The sequence below is a fragment of the Argopecten irradians genome, chromosome 9 (assembly GCF_041381155.1).
Source record: "Argopecten irradians isolate NY chromosome 9, Ai_NY, whole genome shotgun sequence".
Classification (NCBI taxonomy): Eukaryota; Metazoa; Mollusca; class Bivalvia; order Pectinida; family Pectinidae; genus Argopecten; species Argopecten irradians.
In genome coordinates, this window is record NC_091142.1 from 36,064 (window position 1) to 57,627 (window position 21,564).

Genomic DNA, 21,564 nt, shown 5'->3' on the forward strand with positions numbered 1-21,564 from the left:
CAGCTTCGTCGTGGATCCAACCCCACCAATACTGGTCACCAAACCAATTATCCATACTGAAGAAGGATACACTTCACTGAACAATTTTGTATCAATTTGACCCTTCTGTTCTTAAACTTTCATGGAAGTTTCAAGATTCCGAAAGTCCTATTGTAAAGCACATCGTTTCAATCACAACGCATCACGAAGGTCACACACCAGTAGAAAACATCCACTTAACGAATATTTAACGAAACTACGTTTATCACTTTCAAATAAAGACTGGCTTAAACCAGGAGATACGTACATCGCAAGAGTGACAGCTTGTAACGAGGCAGGACTTTGTACTTCTGAGAAGTCAAATAGCCTTCCTATAGACCCAACTCCTCCTCATCTTGGTGGAATTCACTGCACCGATGACATGGTACTCTATAACTGAATCAAATATTACAGTATCAGCAATAAACATCACTTTATCTGGATTCATAGATGTGGAATCTGGTGTCAAGCTGTACCACGTGACGGTTAGTAAGACATACAGCGGATCTGAGCTCAGTGACGGCGTTATTTCCTTTACACCATCAGGCTCTGGGATAGAAACCATCCATGTCTTATTGAATGACACAATCGATGCAGGACAGTTACTGATAATCACAGTTTGGGCTGAAAACTTTGCTGGACTTCAAAGTGAAGATGGTTAAAGTGACAGTGACTGCTGTGTCCTCAAGTCCTACTAATAAACACGGAGAACTGGAAATTCTAAAACATTCCTGTGATGTACATTATTGTAACAAGGATTGTACGTGTGCTGTTGTAGGACAAAAATGTCACGATGTTGACGTACCCACTGAGTGTGTGAGAGACAACACAAGTTCCTCCATATCATTGTATATTGATGTCATACATGGATCCGTAAATACCCTGATATCGGCGTCTTCAGCTTGTATATCTGCTCGCTGGACAATAAACGGGTCTGATGTCGAGGACATCAAGCGATTCGAATGGAGCATAGGACAAACTGATATGCCCGTTGGAACTGGAATATTTGATCCCCTGTATGAAAATCTGTGGTATGACATCGGAAAACAAACATCAATTGTTCATTGTTTGAGAGATGAACGCTACCTTAAGCATGGAGCTAGTTATGTGGTCTACGTCAGAGTTTGGATGTCTGCATCAGAGTTTACTGTATTTACGTCATCTCCGATTGAAATCGATAACACCCCTCCATCTGTAAGGAGAGGTAGTTATATCAGAGAAAATGGCCGAGGGTCTTGTGACCGTGACCTTGACACTACCACGACACTGGATTCGTTGACTGCATGTTGGGGAAAAGTATTTAGTGACCATCAAAGTGGAATCGATTCCTTCTTGGTGTCTCTAGGAACCATTCCAGGAGGTAAGATATTTAGATCTCATACAAAGTCAATTGCTATCTCATTTTATCATTTCAAAAATGTCAATAAATGATTATTAAAATAACCAAGCTGTTGCTTTTATAGTAAACCTATAATACATTTACTTCTTCCCTCGTTGATTGTTTGATACATTGATAACTATTTTGAGCGAATTTTGCCATCACTGAACTTCTGCATCATTTGTTTTGACAGCTGATGACATCATAACCATTGATGATGTAGGTTTGAACACTTCAAAGTCCTGGTCTGACTTGACTCTATCTCCAGGAACAAAATATTACGTCACCGTCACGGCTACAAATCAAATCGGACTCCATACAACGCTTGTATCGGATGGTGTATTGGTCGACCAGGAAAATCCCTATACAGGTGAAGTTTTTAATACAGCGAAGTTCTATAATTCACACTCTCAAAATTATCAAGATGTTGGAGTGTCGTTCCGGGGATTCGCAGACCGTCATTCAGCCATCAAAACGTTTCTTGTGGCTTTCGACAGGTCAGGAAATGGAAGCCAAGAACTGTTAAAATTTGAAAGAATCGGTATACAGAATACACACCGTTATACGAATATGAATCTTACAGATGGACATTGGTATAGATTTGCTGTGAAAGCATTGGATGCTGCGGGGATTTGAAAGTGAAACAATATTTTCGTCTCAGTTCATGTATGATTCTTCTACACCAACTGGATTTACATTGTGCGAGTACACGAATCTGTTTAACGAAACATTAGAATCAGAAAACGGAACTTTAGTTTGGACGAAACCGCTAGTCAACAACACGCACCCATCTGGTGTACAGAGTTCATTTGGTATTTACTGAGATTAGTGACGGCAGAATTGGTCGAGAATTTCGTTGAAGATCATAGGAAATATGTATCCCCATTCAATCTAATATGTTCGATGCCAATGAAGTTCATGCATCGTTTCCTGAGTCGTCACTCTTAAAACGACGACCGAAACATTGTTGTACAAATTGGCAAAGTAGACACCAATGTATAAGTGCAGCTTCTGATAGATGATAAGTGACAGCATCACACGTACAAACAACACCGACAATTCTGTGATTGTGGCGACAAGTTTCGCCATTATAGCTTCACATTACTGTCAACTGTACTCGACGAAGATAGTGGAATCAAAAAACATTTTTGTAGGGGGGCAGTTTCCACACGCGGCGGGTTCCAGTAATCCATCCTGTTAGTTATTGTGCCATCGGTCATCAACACTCTTCAGCAGAGGCAACTGCAACGGACAGGAGGTACATATTCACAGCCATTGCAGAAAACCACGACCGTAGACCGGAGTTCACTATTCACAGCCAGGTACTGTTTATCGTGAGATTCACACACCACCACATAGATATCAAACGGCAAAAGATGACCATGAAATAAAAGCAAATATCGGAACAGACAAAGAACCAATGACACTCCTACTTGGGATGTTCACTGACGCGAGAAAGCAAAACTAATAGCAGTGTGCCATGTGCGATAAGGTATGGGGGTATAAGTAATTATGACTAGATCGATATAAATAGGTATATCCAATGCACATTGATTTTAGATGTCCATAAAAATACATGTATATAACAAATAATATCAAATAATGATAAAAATGTATCTATTGAATAACATACGTGTATACTAGTGCGCAACACCTAAAGGGATTATTGCGGAAGAAATGAGAGACAAAAAGGATCATGACTTGATAACTCGTGGTAACTCTCCAAAATGACGAAGCGAGTATGCGCATATGCATACAAATATACATGTATACTGTACATACTTGTATGGAAAAATTGAATGAAAAATAACGCACAAAGGACCATAGATACAGACCTTGAATCTAATTTGGTCGATGTACCTAATATAGTGAGTCGACACAGGAGTTGTCGCCAACGTTATACCAAAAGTCTTTGCTGTTTACACTATAAAGAGAGCGGTTTCATTAGCTTTAGGAAAAAATATCCCATGGGTTTAAAGTAATTTTTATGATTTAAGTCTATTTGACCCTTGGACTGTGACTCCTTGAATAAAGGTCAAGGTCATTTATTTGATCAAACTTATATTTAGTAGCCCTTCATCCCGGCATGCTACAAACGTAATACATGTACCATGCATGTCACAGGCTATGTGGCTAAATTAAGGTCAAGTCTATTTATTTGAAACTCGGTAGCCTTCCATTTCAGCATTTAACAGACCCTACATCAGGTATGTAAGACTATCTGACAGGACTTTAATGCCAGTTGGAAGAAAACTAGCATCTCCCAAATCACAAATGGTAAGCTGTTTTCTTTTTACGACATATCCATATCTTTGGAAGGTAGCCGATTAGGTGTATAACCGAACATCACAAAATCTCGAAGTAAGTCCTAATTCCTCACAAAACACCTGACTGTACGCAAAACACCTGTTTGGAAAAAAAATTCAGGATAAAAGATTTTAAAATGAGTAAAATATATAATAATTAAGCTTCTCGAATGAGTTGATGAAGCAAAAAAGCAAATGTCATGATTACATAATTTTTCCTATTTGTCCCTGACATACATAAACACTCAAATGTGACAATTCTGAAATATGCAATATGCATTAAAAGATGCGTAAATTTATATATTGGAATAAACAGGTTCGTAAGAAAGACAATGGGTAACACCCAGTGACCTTCATTATACAGATAAGTTTTGTTGTAGTGATCCGAGTATTATATGTTGAAAAATAGCTATGCTCAGCTATAATTTATAATTGGAATTGCTGAACCGTCATCCGAAAATTAGTGGAGAATAGTACCTTAAGTCCAGAACTACACACATCATATATTAATCAATTGAGTAACTTACCTGTAGAAATATTGCAGTATTTTTATCTTTGAAAAACAGAATATGGGTATGTGTACTAGAATATATAGCCCAACAAAGAGTAATTCCTCCTTCGAATAACAACAGTCTCCGGGGACAAAAAAACAGTTTATACTACAGAAAATCTTGCTTTTCTACTTAATTATTAATAGTACTTAAATTCGTGACAGCGTGATGAGAATACCAGTTTTTGTGGGCTACTTGGGCGGGCCGTTACAGAAATTAACAATGATAATTTGGTATATCAATTGTAAAACCTATAAAACAATGATAAAATTCAAGTAAATATAACATACGAAAACCAAAATTTTCCAGTAAATACTACTCAATAGTGAATATATCATCATCGGGTTCCAAAAGTGATCAGAATAGCTTTAAAGGAATGGGCGGCCCAAGTCCTGGAGAAACTCGACTGTCGTGTAACATTACTGGTAACCTGAGAAATACCACTGGATTCAAAGAGCCGACTGATGGGTCGCTACTGTATGACATTTCAAAACACCAAAAAATACCGAGTTTTGTTCAGCAAATGCCGTTTTGTGCCTTTTATAACCCAAAATATTCTCGCCTATAAATTTAATTTTCGTACAGATCCTCTAGCTAAACTCAGTCGATTATGATCACGTCAAGGATTTATTTGTTATCTTTGTTTTTTTTTGTTTTTTTTTTTTTACTTTTTTCTTTTTATACATTTTTTTTTTTTTTTTTTTTTTTTTTTTTTTTTTAACTTTTTTTTTTTTTTTTAAAAAATATATCTGTCCGTTTCCCTTATTACTCAAAACTTTAAGGCGTTTGGTACTAGGGTAAACAGTTGGTCGAGAATAACAATTACGTTCCGAGGGGAACGATAACTCTGTTAACGCACCTTACGTCTCTCAATTCATATTATACTTGAGATTCAATTCCTTCTTATTTCTGTTTCCCAGTGGATTAATGGCAACAGACCCAATAATAATGACGGAATATCAGATCCCTCACTCAAACAGTTGGTTACACCATTGCTGTTTCCATACTCAAGGAGTGCAATGATATCCAGCCACACATCACCTGTTTCAATGATGCAAACAAGAAACAATTTGAACGCCCTGATTGGACCCGGATCTAATCGCTTATCTCCCTCCAGGACGTGAATGAAGGTGAATATATTCCTTCGTAACAACAGCCGAGACATCGGCTGGAATTCCTGATAACGCTGTCCCCAAGGTTCACCATTAATGTTTACCTGGGAAGGTATCGACGGACTCATTTGGAATCAAAGGCTATTCGTACCGTGTAATCATCCAGGAGACCGGGTAACAAAGGACTGGGAGGACACGGACATTCGGACCTCCGAACTCAGATAGCGGACATCAAGTCTCACAGACAATCGTCTGTACACTGTGGAGGTTCCATGGCCAGTACATACGCTGGGTTTATATCGAAAGCCATCAACGCCTCTAATCTCGTCCTCGTACATGCTACCTACTCTCACATGGTAAGGGCTCACAGTATGTACTGTGATGCAGTAACTGCATTTTGAAAAGTTTATATAAAATTACACATAGTGTTAATAATGTAATAGATTTTTTTTTGCAGACTGTATACTATGTAGTGATTCAAATTTGCGATACAATGAACATTCTATTTGAATAGAAGCAAAATACTAATATATGGTGATGGACTGCTAGTTAATACACCAGGTTTTCAGTGATTGGCTAATTACTTAATGCTATTTGTCATATATGTATATGTTTTCTTAAGAACAAACTTGATAAATAAAATATAATAATACATCTTCATGATTTTAGAGTTTACGATAATAATAATGGTTAATTAATAAACTTTTAATGATTACATTTTCACAATAGAATATCAGTGAGATGTGAACTTGTTTGTAGGAAAGCTTCTTTGGTAACTGATCAAACATAACTTAACCGATATCATTGTATGTATGATTACATAATTATTGGCTATGACAATGTAACAGTGAGATGTACTCTCAGGATATCTAACCTATGTTCTATATCACCTTCCAGGTATATATACCATTGATCACAAGGGACAGGCGAGACATTAGATGTTTCATGATGGCGTGTGGGATGTAATAAAAAGAATCTTAACTTTAGAGTAAATTTTGTTTTTTCTGTACGACCTGAGTTACAGCCTTCATACACCGTCACATTGGGGTCAGAAGAGGGTTTTACCGATATCATAAGTCGTAAACTCTTACAAGACCAGCGAAACGTGTTTGATGTATCTTATACCGGAAATGACGTATTTACCATCATAACCTGTACATACATAACAGGGACATCAAACGTGTTTCGTGGGAGGGTGACAGTCTTATAGAACAGCTCGCGTGGTTATGTGTATTATCTAAATTCGTTTGTTTGATTAATAACACTGTTTTTTTTTAAGATTCAGTCTTTACAATTTATGGAATGACTTTAACCAAGACATAAACTTATTATGCACTTACAGATTGAACACTGCCATTTTTCATACGGGAAAAATGGAATGGGGAATTATGCTTTCCACTTAGCTTTATTGATCGCATTGCATAAATAGTTTTTATGCTTCAAATTAATAAAAGGTGTTGATCTCTAAGAATCTCTGTCTGTGTTTTAACTGGTTTCTACTACTTTTGTTATCTGTGGAAATAAACACTTTCTATTTAGAGGGTTCTATCGTGATTCTATTCAATAAGAAAGTACCCATAGAAGAAATTAATTCGAGTCTTACATTGTTTGAAGATGAAGAACTCACAGTAAAATCACCATATCATGTCAGAGAGACGTTTAATTTGCCAGAATAGCCACATAATATATAGTAAACATGTTCTGTGGCATACTACTGTGATATTTATCTAAATGACAGATGTTGATTTTCCTAATATATTCACAAACGTAAACCATTTCGTTATATTTTACACTTGCCTGGCTTGATCACTATACGTAAGTACTAGCCGATTTTGTTTACCATAACTGCATGGTAACATTGAACTTTGAACTTGCGTATGAAAATGTTCTATGCAACGTACAGGGGCTACTTTTTTTGTTTACATTTTGACGCAACATTACGCAATACGTGTATATTGTTGTTTTTCATAGAATTTTGGAAAAATGTAAACAATATATATATGTTTTATATTTACATATGATACAAACACATTTAAAATTAACAATTGTATAAAGAAACGGGAAAAAATATCCCGACCGGGGCGACGTGCAGTGCTCTCATTTTTGTTAAAAATGATGGATGTCAAATGTAAACATTACCTCTGTGTCCGTGTCCTACGATCGAGTCTTTGGGGATGACGGGCTTCGTGAGACCCTCTGACAGAGCTAGGTCAGTTATAAACATATTCTCTTGTCTTTGTTCTTTGAGAATTTAATCATGTGTATTATAAAACATGCACCGCTAGTAATCCACGTGTTGACAGTTACGCGTCACCACAAATACATTGTATCCATCGAACACAAGTGAAGTTGTTCCATCTATAGATGGCGATGGATCTAAGCGTAGATTATATAATCACATGGCTCCGAAGGATGTAATATCGTCAAGTCAGACGACAATCTCAAACAAATTTAGCTACTTGAACACTGGTGTTTTGACAACTTTGAAAAACTCCAGTGTGTAAGCGTGCGTCAGCCTCGCCTCGCTGCACAATAGGTCACCGAGTTCACTCATGTGGCCGAGAACAAATACTTTATATCTTATTTACGCTATATATGAACTTTTAGCAAAATTGAATACCTATTTAAAGTTCTGATCTGATAAAATAAGATAATTATCTCTGAAATTCGCTTTGTTTGTCATGTTTTATTTTACACTAAAATATTGAACTTTTTTGTCGTGCGGATGAATAATTCTACCTTACGTGATGCGTCATCATTCGCTGTTCAATTGAATAAGCTCCTCCCACTTTTGACCGACTTTTATTGAATAATTACGTCACTTTAAAATCGACGATTTTATTGCATATAAAAAGTCGTGTGAGTGTAAAATATAGGGATTGGATTTCGTTTTTATGTTAACAATGCTTGTATGGAGCAATTCCTCTAAGAATATATTCTATGTGAACAAACTACCTACTAGCGGATAAGACACGTTTTTGTCTGAGGTGAATCGCTCGCCCAAACAGCTACCTGTGTCAGTATATCAAAGACCAAAAGTATCAATGAACATGAAATCCAAGATATATTTGTCTATCTTTAAGTGTTTGATGAAAGAACAATCATTTGCTTTAAAAGGGTTATTTTAATTGTAGCCAAAGATCAATGCAGTGTTTTTATCCTGCAACTGCCGCACATAATGATGGATAACTATTGCCGGATAAGCATGATGTTTTATCCGTCAATACGAAAAATAAATTATCCAATACTATCAAGTGAATTTGTTCCACATCTGACAAAACTCTTTCCAAACTTTCCGATGAAATGAAATATGTCATTTCAGTCTTCTAAAAAAGTGATATCACATTCACCGGAATGAGTCATTTTTTTGCGATATCGAAACTGTTGTATGGCGTCGTCTCAAGGCAAAGGTATGTATTGTGAAGTAAATATTCGATGGCTGATTGAGTATTGTCTCTAATGGTATTCCATACTAAACAGTATTCTACGGTACAAAAAGGTGTGCGCTCTCATTCAGTTTAGTGAATTATTGTTTCTATGGGGCATCAAAGAAGCGTTTGCATCCGTTTTTATGTTCATCTAGAAGGAAATATGTTGCAGGATAAACATAATACATGGGTAGTATCTTACAATACAAGTTTTATCTCGAGATTACTCGGCAAAATCTCGTCCGTCTTTCTTAAGTCTCACACCAAAATCAACAATATACTGTAATATACTAACCATCTATTCTCTATATCATTAATGCTGTATAATTCATATCTATAATATTCATCTATAACAATAAGATTTTAGACAACCTAATTCGTTCTGTTATGCAAAGAGTCTTAATTAGATTTACTCTTTGAAAAAACATAAAAATATATTAAAATTATAAACAGCTGTCAAGTTTTGAAGCAGAATGAAGGGACGGCATGTTAAGTGTTCTGTCTGTACTACATGAAGTAACTAACAATATGGTTTACGACTAGAATATAACTGTTCTAGTCTTTTAGTCAAATTAATTAATAGTTTATAATATTTCTATGATTACAATAAAATCGTTATCACAATTAAATCAACCATCTATAAATGAATAATTGAAAAGGTTAGGATTCTTTTTTTTTTGAGTCCAATGATTTAAATAAATGTCAAATTACAATTGTCCAAATTTACTCCAGTAAAGTATAAATCTTAAGTATCATTATATGTTCGGATGTTTCGTAATACCAAAACGGTGTGTGGATAAAGTTAATTATTTACCGTTGATTGGATTCACCTTCTTGTGATTTCGAGGTCACAAAACCTTACAATCATCAGAAGGTGGAACTTACCCTCAGTAAATTTTAAGTACTCACGTTGTTTTGGTATCTCGAAATCGACGTATATTGTGGATAAATTTGATTGATATAGTAGATTTTTTAAAAATCACTGAAGAAACGAATTTGGTTTTAACTTAAAAATTGGACCATTATGCTTTGTTCTTTATACACTGTAAAGATTTCCTTCAGGTCTTTAAATGAGCCGCGGTGGCCGAGTGGTTAAGATTCATATTACCACAAGCCTCCACCTCTGGGATGCGGAGTTCGAATTCCATGTAAGGCAGTTACCATGTACTGACCACTGTTCGGTGGTTTTTCTCCGGGTACTCCGGCTTTCCTCCACCAACAAGCTTGGTTTGTTCTTTCATGACTCTGGCTGTTAATAGGACGTAACACTAATAAAACCAAATCTTTAAAGGAATGTTGCACGTGTATGGACACCACATTATAAGGACCATTTATCAGGATGGTTCTTTGGGCGAGCGTTTTAGCCAGTCTGGACTTATTTGATTTTGATCTTTTATGGCTTCAATTGACAGTTTGCCAACTGTCTATCACACAGCACGTGGCTTTGTATTTTGCATTGTGAATGCTTACACATTACCCCGATATTAAATGGGAAGAACGTGCGTGTGCAAACACAAGACGTTGCTGCAAACCGCCTGGCGATCGGTCTGTAATTTCCTTAGGTCACCCTTGACGTTCCATAAAACTATATAAAGCATTGTCCGTCTGAAAACACCTTTGGTTATACGCCTAGAATATTATTGTTATTAGGTTACTATGATATAACTTGGTAGGTGTGCATTAGCTCAGAAAACGATAAAAATGGACGACGACAATTACAACGTCCCATAAAATCATGTAAAGCATGTTTTCCGTCTAAAGCCACCTTTGCACCAATTGCTAGTGTGACTTTTCACTCAGAAAAGTATTGCTATATATCGATAACATCCACAACAATTACCGCATTTTTCAAGGAAACGAGGAGTTTACGTGAAAAAAATTGTAGTATTATTTACCTTATATTTATCATCAAAAAGGAAAGTGATGCGATTTTGTATATATATCACAATATTGTAATCGTTTATTCTATTTTGTAACGATAATTTTCATCGTCTTAATTTGTTTATTGTAACATCCCATCAAAGAAAACACGACATTGCCGTCTGTAACGTCATTTTTGGCTGATACAAAGGCGTATTATTTCATAGGAAAAGGAGTCCTTGATTGATTTTATTATAAAGAAATACATTAAACTATAAGGATTAATTTTTATCTTTTATAATCAATTTTTATTTGTTTTCATACTAAATCTAGCTTTCTGATTGGTCAATTTTTCCCTATACAACAATGAAAAGAATGGCGCGAAAATCCTACGTTTTCGTGACGTCACAATAGAATCGGTTGCGTATTGATTTGGACAAAAATCCATTGAAAAACTAATAAAATCGCATAAAAACAATGTTTTTTTTCTTTAATATCAAATTTTGAATTAAAAAAATTCGATATCGCATTGTCTATAATTCAACTAGTTATGAAAACAAATTGCAAAACATCAGTTTAAGTAAACGATTTATCATAGCTTGATGAAATTTACAAACCATTTTACATGAATGTTATGGAAAGAGACAACAAAAAAAAGAGTATGTTTTCCGCAAAATCTCTCTCTCGCGGTCTATAGTATACACTACTCAGATTGTTGGGTTGTTTCTTCTTCATACAACATATTCAAGTACTCTAAATCATCTGTCTTAACCCCGAAGTCCTGCATGCGTAGGCAAATGTTTTATCCACATTTCATATTTACATTGCATGTGTAAGCAAGATTTTTTACCTTAATAACAGTGCAATATTTCTGACGGAATAGAAACCAACAAAAACTTTTTGTTTTTGACAACGAAATAACATACCCCGGTTGCGATACCCCTTGCCTCACCTCAAAGGTTGGTCATTTACAATTTGTCGTTGGAGGTTTTAAAGTATTACAGGTTCATGACAATTGACTCGTAGTCAGCGTCAATCGAATTACCTTTTTTCGGTCAATTTCCGTCTGATTAATTTTTACAAAGAAAATGAATTTACTTTAAGAGATAAATAACGGGATTTGCATCAGAGTAAAAAATGGTCCAGAAATTTCCATGCAAGGAAATTCTTGCAAGAGATTTCGAATTAATCTAAAAATGGCGGAAAATAATAGCATTAGTATTAATGCAAAAAACGTCGTGATATGAAAAAATAATATATATACTCTTTCATACGTTGATATGAAGGCATAATCACCGATATTTCTACCCCCAATCACCAGAAAATGTATGTAAAATATTAATAACAAAAAAATCGGGATTTACAACATTATGTGCCCGCTGCTAATTGTAATATTCCTATAAAAACGATATTTTTCATAATATGAGATATATTAAAATAGATTTGAATATTTAATAATAGGAATACTTAATACAATGTACAAACTAACCTTTTAACCTTTGCGCTATATAATATTAAAATATATTTACCCCGGTTGCGATATCTTGTTTGGGTCTGTAGGTCGTGGGTTTCGAAATCAGGACACAATGTTTTAAAGTAATTGCCACCTTTATTTAATTGTGGTTTTGACTGATGTTTCATTCAACTCAACACTTGTGTTATATGCACTTGTGTTGTTAATCTGAAATAATTAAATTTACTATTTACATTTTGAATTTTTTTGTTGAACCTAAAAGGATTTAAACTGTCTCACATTTCCATTCTTTCAGCGATAACACCAGGAAGTAAAGTCATTTTATTCCATTTAATTGAAAACTAACCAATACTCATCGACAGTCATTTCAAATAAATGAATTCAGAGGATGCAGTGTTATCTCAAATTTAGTTTGTTCTTGTAAAACGTAAGAAAAGACAATGTTTAAATTTAATACAAAAATAGTTGATATCTCATTATGTTAATTGTATCTGAATATGATTTAAAATGTCTGTTTTTTTAAGTATAAACGAGATGAAATTTGAAACAAAAAAACAAAAGCCCTACAACATGTATGATAATTTTTATTATTTTTTTTTTTTTTTTTTTTTTATCCAATTATTTTACATTGCGAGTACTTAAAACCAGTGCCTTATTGATAGTTGTTGGCTGTGCTGGTAATATTTGATAAGTGATATTACCGAATCCCTTCTAAATCTACAAAAGTCGTGGTATATAAAGATTTTTTTTCTTACATCACAATATAGATACCGTAAAAACACATTAATACCGAAACACGTTTACAACAAATTCAGGGTTTTAAAGCAGATTACAGTGAATTGTCTTTTTGCCGAAAATTTACCATGATATATCTGCATTATCTGTACAACGAACTATGGTTAAAAAGAAGTGATTTGATTGGTCCCCAGAAGTTCGTTGTAACCTCGTCTTAAAGTTTATGTTAGAGTATATAGTAAACATTCACCTCCATTCGGATAAAAGAACAGCACGTGTAATAAATGGCGGAATCTGTTTTGGATTTGCGCAATTATATTCTGAACGTGTACGTTTTATAGATTGTTTGAAATGTCGGTTGTTGTATTTATGTGATAAAGGTATCTTAAATCCGTGTTCATTTCATTTGCAATTGATGAAACTCGTCTCGAATTCATATTTTTTGCTGACCAAAGGCACTTCCTAGGTTCGTTATATCAAATTTCATATCATGAACACGTAATAAGATCCTTCATATACACTTTATAAATGATAATTCATGCGGAAGGAATGTATATCGGGCTTTTGAAAATACATTGTTTATCTAACCAACAACAAATCAAGCCAAACAATTATTCTGATGAATAATCATATTAACAAGATTCTATATGGTACATTGATTTTTTTATCTATCAATACGTGTTTGTGCGTGGGTAATAAAATTCATGCTGTACATGCCGAATGTTTCAAAAGAGCTAATCGATTATAAATACGTGTATATAGGAAGTAGATTTGGGATTGTAAGCTTATTTGTATTTTGCAAAGCAACATTCCTTTGTTGTCACAAAAGAAGGTTGTGGAATAACTAAATTAGGGTTATAGTTCGTAACTATAACTGTAGTGATCACAGCTACATGGTCGTGTCTCAACTCGTTTTTATCAGATAGGGATTATAATCCATTGATTTTTTTCTTATATACTGTATAATTGTTAAATTCTGCGGATGTACAATTTCGGAATAATTTGTTTGGAAATTATTCGCGAGGTATTATTTTCGCGGTCTTCCATCGTAGTATTTGAAAGCGTTATTTAACGTGACAATATTGGATATGCTAAAATATTTCTTTGAATCCTTGAAATCCCACAAATACTAGCTATATAAACTTCCTTTCGTGGTCATTATTTGGCTGTTTTCATTACAAATAAAGTTCGCAAATGTTAATATTGGGGTATTGAAAACAATAGATGGAAATCCCTATCAATACTTATGACGTAGATATCAATTTGCGGAGATAACATTTTGCGAATTGATTTGGATGACGAAACTCGCGAAAAGTAAATCACACGCGAAAGACAATTGGTTTACAGTATCATAATATGTACTATACTTATGCTTATTAATAAAATACTTTGATACTTAGTTTTTGTTATTTCAGTGCATATTTTTACTGTTAAAACGATTAATAGCATATGATATTTCAAAATTTTAAACTTAGTTTGAGGTGAATAAGCTGATAGTGTGCGATATGTCATCATAAGAACGCTATTATATATTTTTATTTTTTAAATGATTGTAAAAAAATCGACGTAAAAAAAGTTACAATACACTACATTTTATTGCTGTAAAGATCAAGATGGGAACAATAACCTTGAACAAACCGTGGTTTGCACTTGATTTAATATGAAATGAGAGACGTTAGGTGCGATAACAGGACTTATCGTTTCTTCGGAACGAATGTTAACCACGACAAATTTTACCTACCAACACGCTTGTAACCGCAAGGTTGGTAATAAGGAAATTGACAGAAAGTTTTCAACGATAATTTTACAGTAAAGTATATCCTGGCGTGATCTATCGACTGAGATAGTTGTTGACACTGTGTAATACATTTGAGGAAGACATTTTGGGTCAAACAGGCAAAAATCGACATTTTAATCGCTAGTTTCTGTTTAATTCGTCCTAGCGAACAAACGCTATAAGTTGACAAACTGAGATTATACACATTAAAAATTAAAGTAATTCTGAACAAAATCATATTTTTAGTTTTTGAAAATTATTTCGAAGAATGACCACAAGATGGTCTTGGAAATTGGTGGTATTTCATAGATTCCCGGTAAATTTCCACGGCAGACGTGATATTTTGGGACTTGGGCCGCCTTCCTTCAAAGCTAGTATTTTGACCGATTGGATCGTGATTCACAATTTGTGTGCTGTTTGGAACGTTCAACCGCCCAAAGACATACAATACGACAAGCGAAGGAATATGCATGTTAACGTTGTGTGACTTGTGTATCCGGTTCGAACCGGTTCGGATTGAAGTTTGAAAGCCGCCTCGTTTTTCAAGTTACAATCGGTAATATCAGGTAAGTAGGTCTAGTTTTGTATATTGCTTGTTAAAGCTATCACTATCAACGGATGTTAGTAATATCCACTATCTAATAGTTGAGGTTGCTGTTGTTTATTATGATTGTTTTTCGTATGCCTACTGCAGTACAAAGTCTGATCATGACAGCGACTGAATCAAGTGTTAGGCTAGGCTACACTGCATGGATTGAACAACTCGTTAACTGACAGTCTATTGTACAGACTCTGAGACGAATGCCGTTATAATATGTTCTCCTAATGTATTGCTTAATATAATTGTACGATTAAATTGCTACCTACTAGTATAGTTCAACCATTATCAGATGACACATGTTTTGTTGATCAGCTGCAGTCTAAAAATAGCACCGAGACAACTGTGGTGAGATTAAAAGGGATACGTCCATGCGACAATGTCAGGCAAGGAAAAAAGCCGTAAACTAAATACAAGTGACAACTAAAGAAGACAAACCTGAAAAATCTGGTAGCTTGACAATGGATATGATCAACATTTGATTATTAGATATGCACTGCAGTTTTAAATGACACAAACCATACACAATGTACATTGCCTTACACTTAGGCGGGCGGCATTAGTAACAACAGATTTTTTTTTAAAAATAATTGTACTGAATGTCAAACACTAAATAGCCTCTTCACTTTCGGTTTCGAGCACATTGGAGATCAACTAAACTTAATTGATTTTTTATATTAAAAATGTATTCTAAAAAGTGATCTCTAATTTGTGTAAAAATGTTGTTTGAGTAGCCAATTTCTCAGTCGCCCAGTCAATTCCGTAACGAACAATAATTTATAACTACTAAACAATAATTTTTGGAATAGATATAAAAACACCATATATCTCTCATTAATATACATTTACATTTTAAAAATTTAAGTCATTTCGGTTAAGGTACAGTGTTGTACAATTAAATCTATGATATGCTTATGACAAGTTTTTTGAAATGCATCATTCTTTTAGTCTTTACATGTTCACATAAAAAAATCACTGGGGATTGTATAAAGGGGGGCAATTTGCCTATTTGTTTATTTTCTAAGTAGATTTTTTAGCATAATTCTTAAAACTATTGAGGAAAATTACCCAAAATATAGAAATGTTTGTAATAGTAATAGATTTCTTGTTCAGCCAGACCGATATTGTCTATAATTATCATTTTCCTATTTATATGAGGAAAAAACAATCTTTTTGATAAAATAGGGTTAGCGGATACTTTTAACATGAGTGAGTTTTATAACTTTTACGTCCTATTAAAACCAGGGTCGTGTAAGGACGTCCGTTTGTTTCTGGAGGAAAACTTTGTAAAGTTATGGTAAGTATTACATAATGAAAATTGGGTTTACAAGGAAAACTCAAATTACTTCTGTTAAAAATTACCAAGAGTTATGGTCCTTTATGTCTCTCATTTCATCTGCAACACTCCTTAAGGTGTTGCCCCACTAGTAAAAGATAATGTGGGGCAACAATACCTTTTTGAATTTCTGTTGATTGTTTATATCTTTAGTTTCATTACATGATAAAATGTTCTGAAAAAACCCAATAAAGTTACAAATTAGTAATTCTAGGTATTCACACATTTCAGAACAAGTTATCAGAGAAAATAACAGTAAACAGATGCATAAAACGAAGTGTAATGACCATTTAATGCAATGCATCTTTGGTGTCATCACTAACAAATGAGGTGAACTTTATCCAAAATAATGTTTCAGCTTTTTTCTGAATTAGGATATCAATTTAGGTACAGTATCATTTTGGGTACAGTGGACGTTACATCAAAGGAATTTATAACGGTGGTTGACTGGGATATTTGAATTTGGGTGTCGCTCATATCCTTTAATCTTCAAAGAAAGTCTCTGCAGGCATGTAATTGGTCAGTTTTGTTCTCCCGCACTGCCTTCAGTTTTATATGATAATAGCCCATAGGTGGATTAAGTGGTAGTAACTCTCTTCTTCTCTCCTTCACCCCTCACTCCCCCCTCTCTCTCTCTCTCTCTCTCTCTCTCTCTCTCTCTCTTTATCTAAATTGTAATCTTGAAAGGAGGCCAGTGCTTGGTCTAGTTTTTTCTCCTGAACTGTCTTCTAGCTTTACATGAGATCGTCCATGGGTGGAAAACGTGTAAGTTACAGTAACCCTTGGAGTATCGAGGATGGATGATACCGTGCAAGACAAAAATGTATATGATAATTTTGTTACATTAGCTCGCAGATGGAACTATTACATTTAATTAAACTACATAAAATGTCAAGCGAGTAAACGTTTTATTGTTCAATGATTGATATTCCATTCAAAATATTGTGTCATTTCATTGGTGTTTGTTATTAGTATTGTATCCGTTAGAACTTAAAAATGTTCATTTGATACGAATGAAACTTCATAACTTTAACTGACAGAGAAAACGACATAATTACATTATTTTACTATGAATCATTTGATTTTTTTGTAGTCATTATTTATTATTTTTGATAATTCGATTCCATTACCCACATATGGACAAATTAATCATTAGAAACCCTACATGCTATACATCTACTTCAGCCAGCTGCTTGTTGGTCATCTTCACAACATTTCCACTGCTCTGTTGACGTTTAAAAAGTGATTGATAGCCTTTCATTTCAATCGGATTACGCATAATTCCTGGTGCTAGAATATGCTTATCTAGCTCCAGACTCAGCGGTTTCACATCGCGTTCATGAGGAATCCTTGGTGTCGGTTCCGAATCCATCTGCACCTTGGCTGGCGGAGGATCCTCGTCTTGAACGTCGATAGGATTGTCAGTCCCTGTTTTCGATAACAAGTTTGAGCCGAGGAAGATAGACTTGGCGGAGGCCATTCCCGGATTGAGCTGGCTTGTTGATCCTTGATTCCACAATTCGTCCTCTAAACTCCACGTGCTGTAAATAAAACATGATTATATCCACTTACACATTGGTCATTCAGGCATAATAATAAGATTACTGTAAGAGAATAGGCATTTCCTGCTGTTCGATTCCTTCTCAATTATATTGTGTATAAAATAAAAATTATGTTGCTATCGCATAATTCTGTATCGTGTCTTAAAACTATATATGTGTCATATTTACTTATAGACGCAAATCATGAAGGAAAGAGTAATTAAGATGTTTCCGTCTTTCGTAATAATTTATTTGAAAGTGCAACTCGAGCAAATGTTACTTTTAGACATATCTTTTTTCGTTTGTAACATTTGAAAAAGTCAATGATTATCTTACCTATCCACGCGTACAGTGTACTTCTTCAGCTTTTTGTACCTGTAGACAATGAAGATGCATAACCCAGCTACAACAATACTGGAACAGAGAATTATAGCTGTTAGTTTCCCGGCGTTGATCTTACATGTGAAGAAGGCGATGTGATCAGTGCAGTCATAAAGAGGAGGACAGGGGTCGTCGGCACATTCGTTGATTTCCTCGTCACACCATTGTTTGTTGGTACCCAGCATTACAGGTGCATGTATACATGTTATAGCTGTCAGCTCTTGCGCTGTCATTACATGGGGCATTCCCGTTTGCCTGTGTGTACATCTGCCATATTTACAAGGTGAAATAAGCACAAACACATGCAAATCTATTCTAGCTGTCCTTTGACCACCTCTGTCGCTGCCAATCATTTTATAATGTAAATGCCCATGGAAATCAGTCTCCGTTTTAATCCTCAAATCGGTGCGTTTGTATGAGGCACTTTGACTAGGCGTAAATGTGTTATTCGGTACAATGGGATCAGCCGAGTCTTCTTGGACAAGACGCGCTCCGGTTGGATGCATCTCACGGCTAACGAACGTCAGGCTCTCCCCTACGTCAGCGTCAACCATCAGCAGAGATCCAATATGGTGTTTCGTATTGTTACCTTCTAGGAAAATAACAATTTCAGCGTCTAAATGATCCGCCAGTGTAAAGTTATCATCATGGGAGAGGAACCCTACAACTGGTGGGTCATCTACTTCAGTCACGTGTACCGTTATGACCTTTGACACTGAATGGCTGTTACCACAGGGTGATTTCTCCTGTGCTTCTACTTCAATATTAACTTGTCCGGAAAACTCTTGATGGTGGTATGAAAGTCAATAACCCGTCAGCAGTGACTGTTAATTGACCTGCTAATGGTTGCTTGCTGGAGAATGTCACTGGGTCATTTTCTGGATCAGACCAAGTTATTTTGGTGAATTATTGTAGTGTCTTCCGCGGTATTTATGGACGTCAGTGGTGACGGTGGGCGCGGTATTAAAACACGTGCTGCGCATCGTGAAATAGTCCAAACTGGAATGGTGACGTCAGTGCAGTATTCGCGGCAGCAGCACGTTTCTGTCTAGTAACATCATTTTTACCTTTACCAACGAGTGTTTTATGACAAACCTGTAATAAATTATAACGTATAGATAAAAAGATGTATTTGGTATAACGAATGCGCTTGTAACAGTTTCATAAAATTGCGAAATCATTCTGTTGTGTTCTGCGTATGTAACGAAATACAATTATATACAGGACATGTCTTTAAATTGCTAAAACCTATCTCAAAATCGGGGTTTGCTTTTGTTGTTTTTTTGCAAAACGTTCTTATTGCTTTTCACGTCAATGCAATCCAAAAATAAAAAGAAATTTGATTTGATTTTTTTTTGTATTGTACTTGCATGTTTCAATAATTACTTTTTCCTGATGTCTTTTCTCATATATGACTATTAAAAGTACTCTTTTATAAACCATATTGACTGCAAACAAATGATTCCGTAGGCTTGATTTGAAATGCGAAATGGTGACCATGTGTAATATGCAACCTTACCTTTGTTATCAGATATGAGCCGTTGTTTAGTTTATTTATGCTTTCAGGATTACATTCCTCTTGAACATGTATCCATTTTCCGTCCTCTGTGAAAACGAATCTAGTTTAATATCGGTATGAGCATACGTGAAAATATAAGTATTCTGACATTCTATCGGCATTTTGTACAGTTAAAGGTATACAGGTCTTGAGCCGAATATCGGCTTTATACCCTAAAATGCTAGAATATTCCGGACTAGCATACAAGTAAACGCACATTTCAAATTTAAAAAATTGGCAGAAAGAAATAATGCATACCGAAATAAAGACAATATAATCAATTTGATTTAAAGACTGTTCTATTCTAAAGACATGAGGATATTTCACACTACACTTATACAGATTATTATAGAATTTTGCATTCCGGATATAAAGTTTAACATATTATTTAACATTTTTTTAGATTTATTTCAACTACCTTAATATAGAAAACCTGTAGAAGTACTATCCTCCAATAACTTCATATCAAATTTGAAATAGACGAAAATATTTCTCAATTGATAATGTGTATGAAACACGATATGTCCTATGAAATCACATGTATATTTAATTACCTGTAGTAGGGTTATCCCAAACAGCCAGGGCGGGCACGGTGTCGTACGTTATAATCAGCCGCGTTAAATCTTCACACTGATTCTTCATTTCTACGTTCGGATGACTCGATAACCGGCATCGGAGAAATGAAAAATGACAGTCCCTGGTGTAGTTCTGGAGTCTAAGAAAAATAGTTCGTCTTTAAGAACCACCTAACATTGTATTAGGAACAAATATCAGATACGGTTTTTCATCCAATCTTCAGTCGCCACTCTATAAATTGACAGATTTAATTATCATTACTGTGATTATCATTGCATACCATCCAATAATCATTGCACGTCCTTTGCTTTGTTATCCATTAATTACTTAAACGGTTAAATTCGTGGGGTTTCTAAAAGTAATCTTTAGTTATCTCGTATTAGGTTTAATAAACTATTGATCATGTATGTTAATAATACGACAACACAAAATACTAGACAAATACTACAATACCCGCTATATCAGAGTAATGATTTACCTGTTTGTGAGAAGTCTTGATGTATACATCATTGTAGTTTTAGGGTCGACTATTGAAGGAGAAAACTCGTCGGACGCATCAGTGCCGTAATTCTTTGTGACGTCAACGGTCGAAAGAGAGCCTATCATTATACCACTGCGACGTGCTATGATACAGGAAAGAAGGATGTTTTTAAAACAAAATACACGTAATACTGACAATAATTTGATTATGCATCATATCACTTGATCATTGAAGTTATGAGTTTGAAGGAAGCTATGTAAATAACACATAGTTCAAACAAAGGATACAGACTCTTTTTATTATCCTGAAGGATATTACATATACGTCGTACTAAAATCAATAATTATCTATTATGGCCTGGTTGAGAGGGCACTATTGCCTCATAGTATTGTCGAGGGATGGAATAGTCCCACTATCCCATCACGAGACAATACTATGAGGCAAAAGTCATCCT

General features: G+C 34.9%; 1 protein-coding gene and 1 pseudogene across 1 annotated transcript; one reads left to right on the forward strand and one right to left on the reverse strand.

The window, feature by feature from the left end:
• Positions 1–672: 672 nt before the first annotated feature.
• LOC138331071 (uncharacterized) lies at positions 673–2,032 on the forward strand. The gene is made up of 2 exons (XM_069278528.1): positions 673–1,378; positions 1,590–2,032. The coding sequence occupies exons 1-2, from the start codon at positions 673–675 to the stop codon at positions 2,030–2,032; spliced, it is 1,149 nt and encodes a 382-aa protein (XP_069134629.1).
• A 15,425-nt stretch (positions 2,033–17,457) lies between these two features.
• LOC138331072 (uncharacterized) overlaps positions 17,458–21,564 on the reverse strand; it is a 48,680-nt pseudogene continuing 44,573 nt past the window's right edge.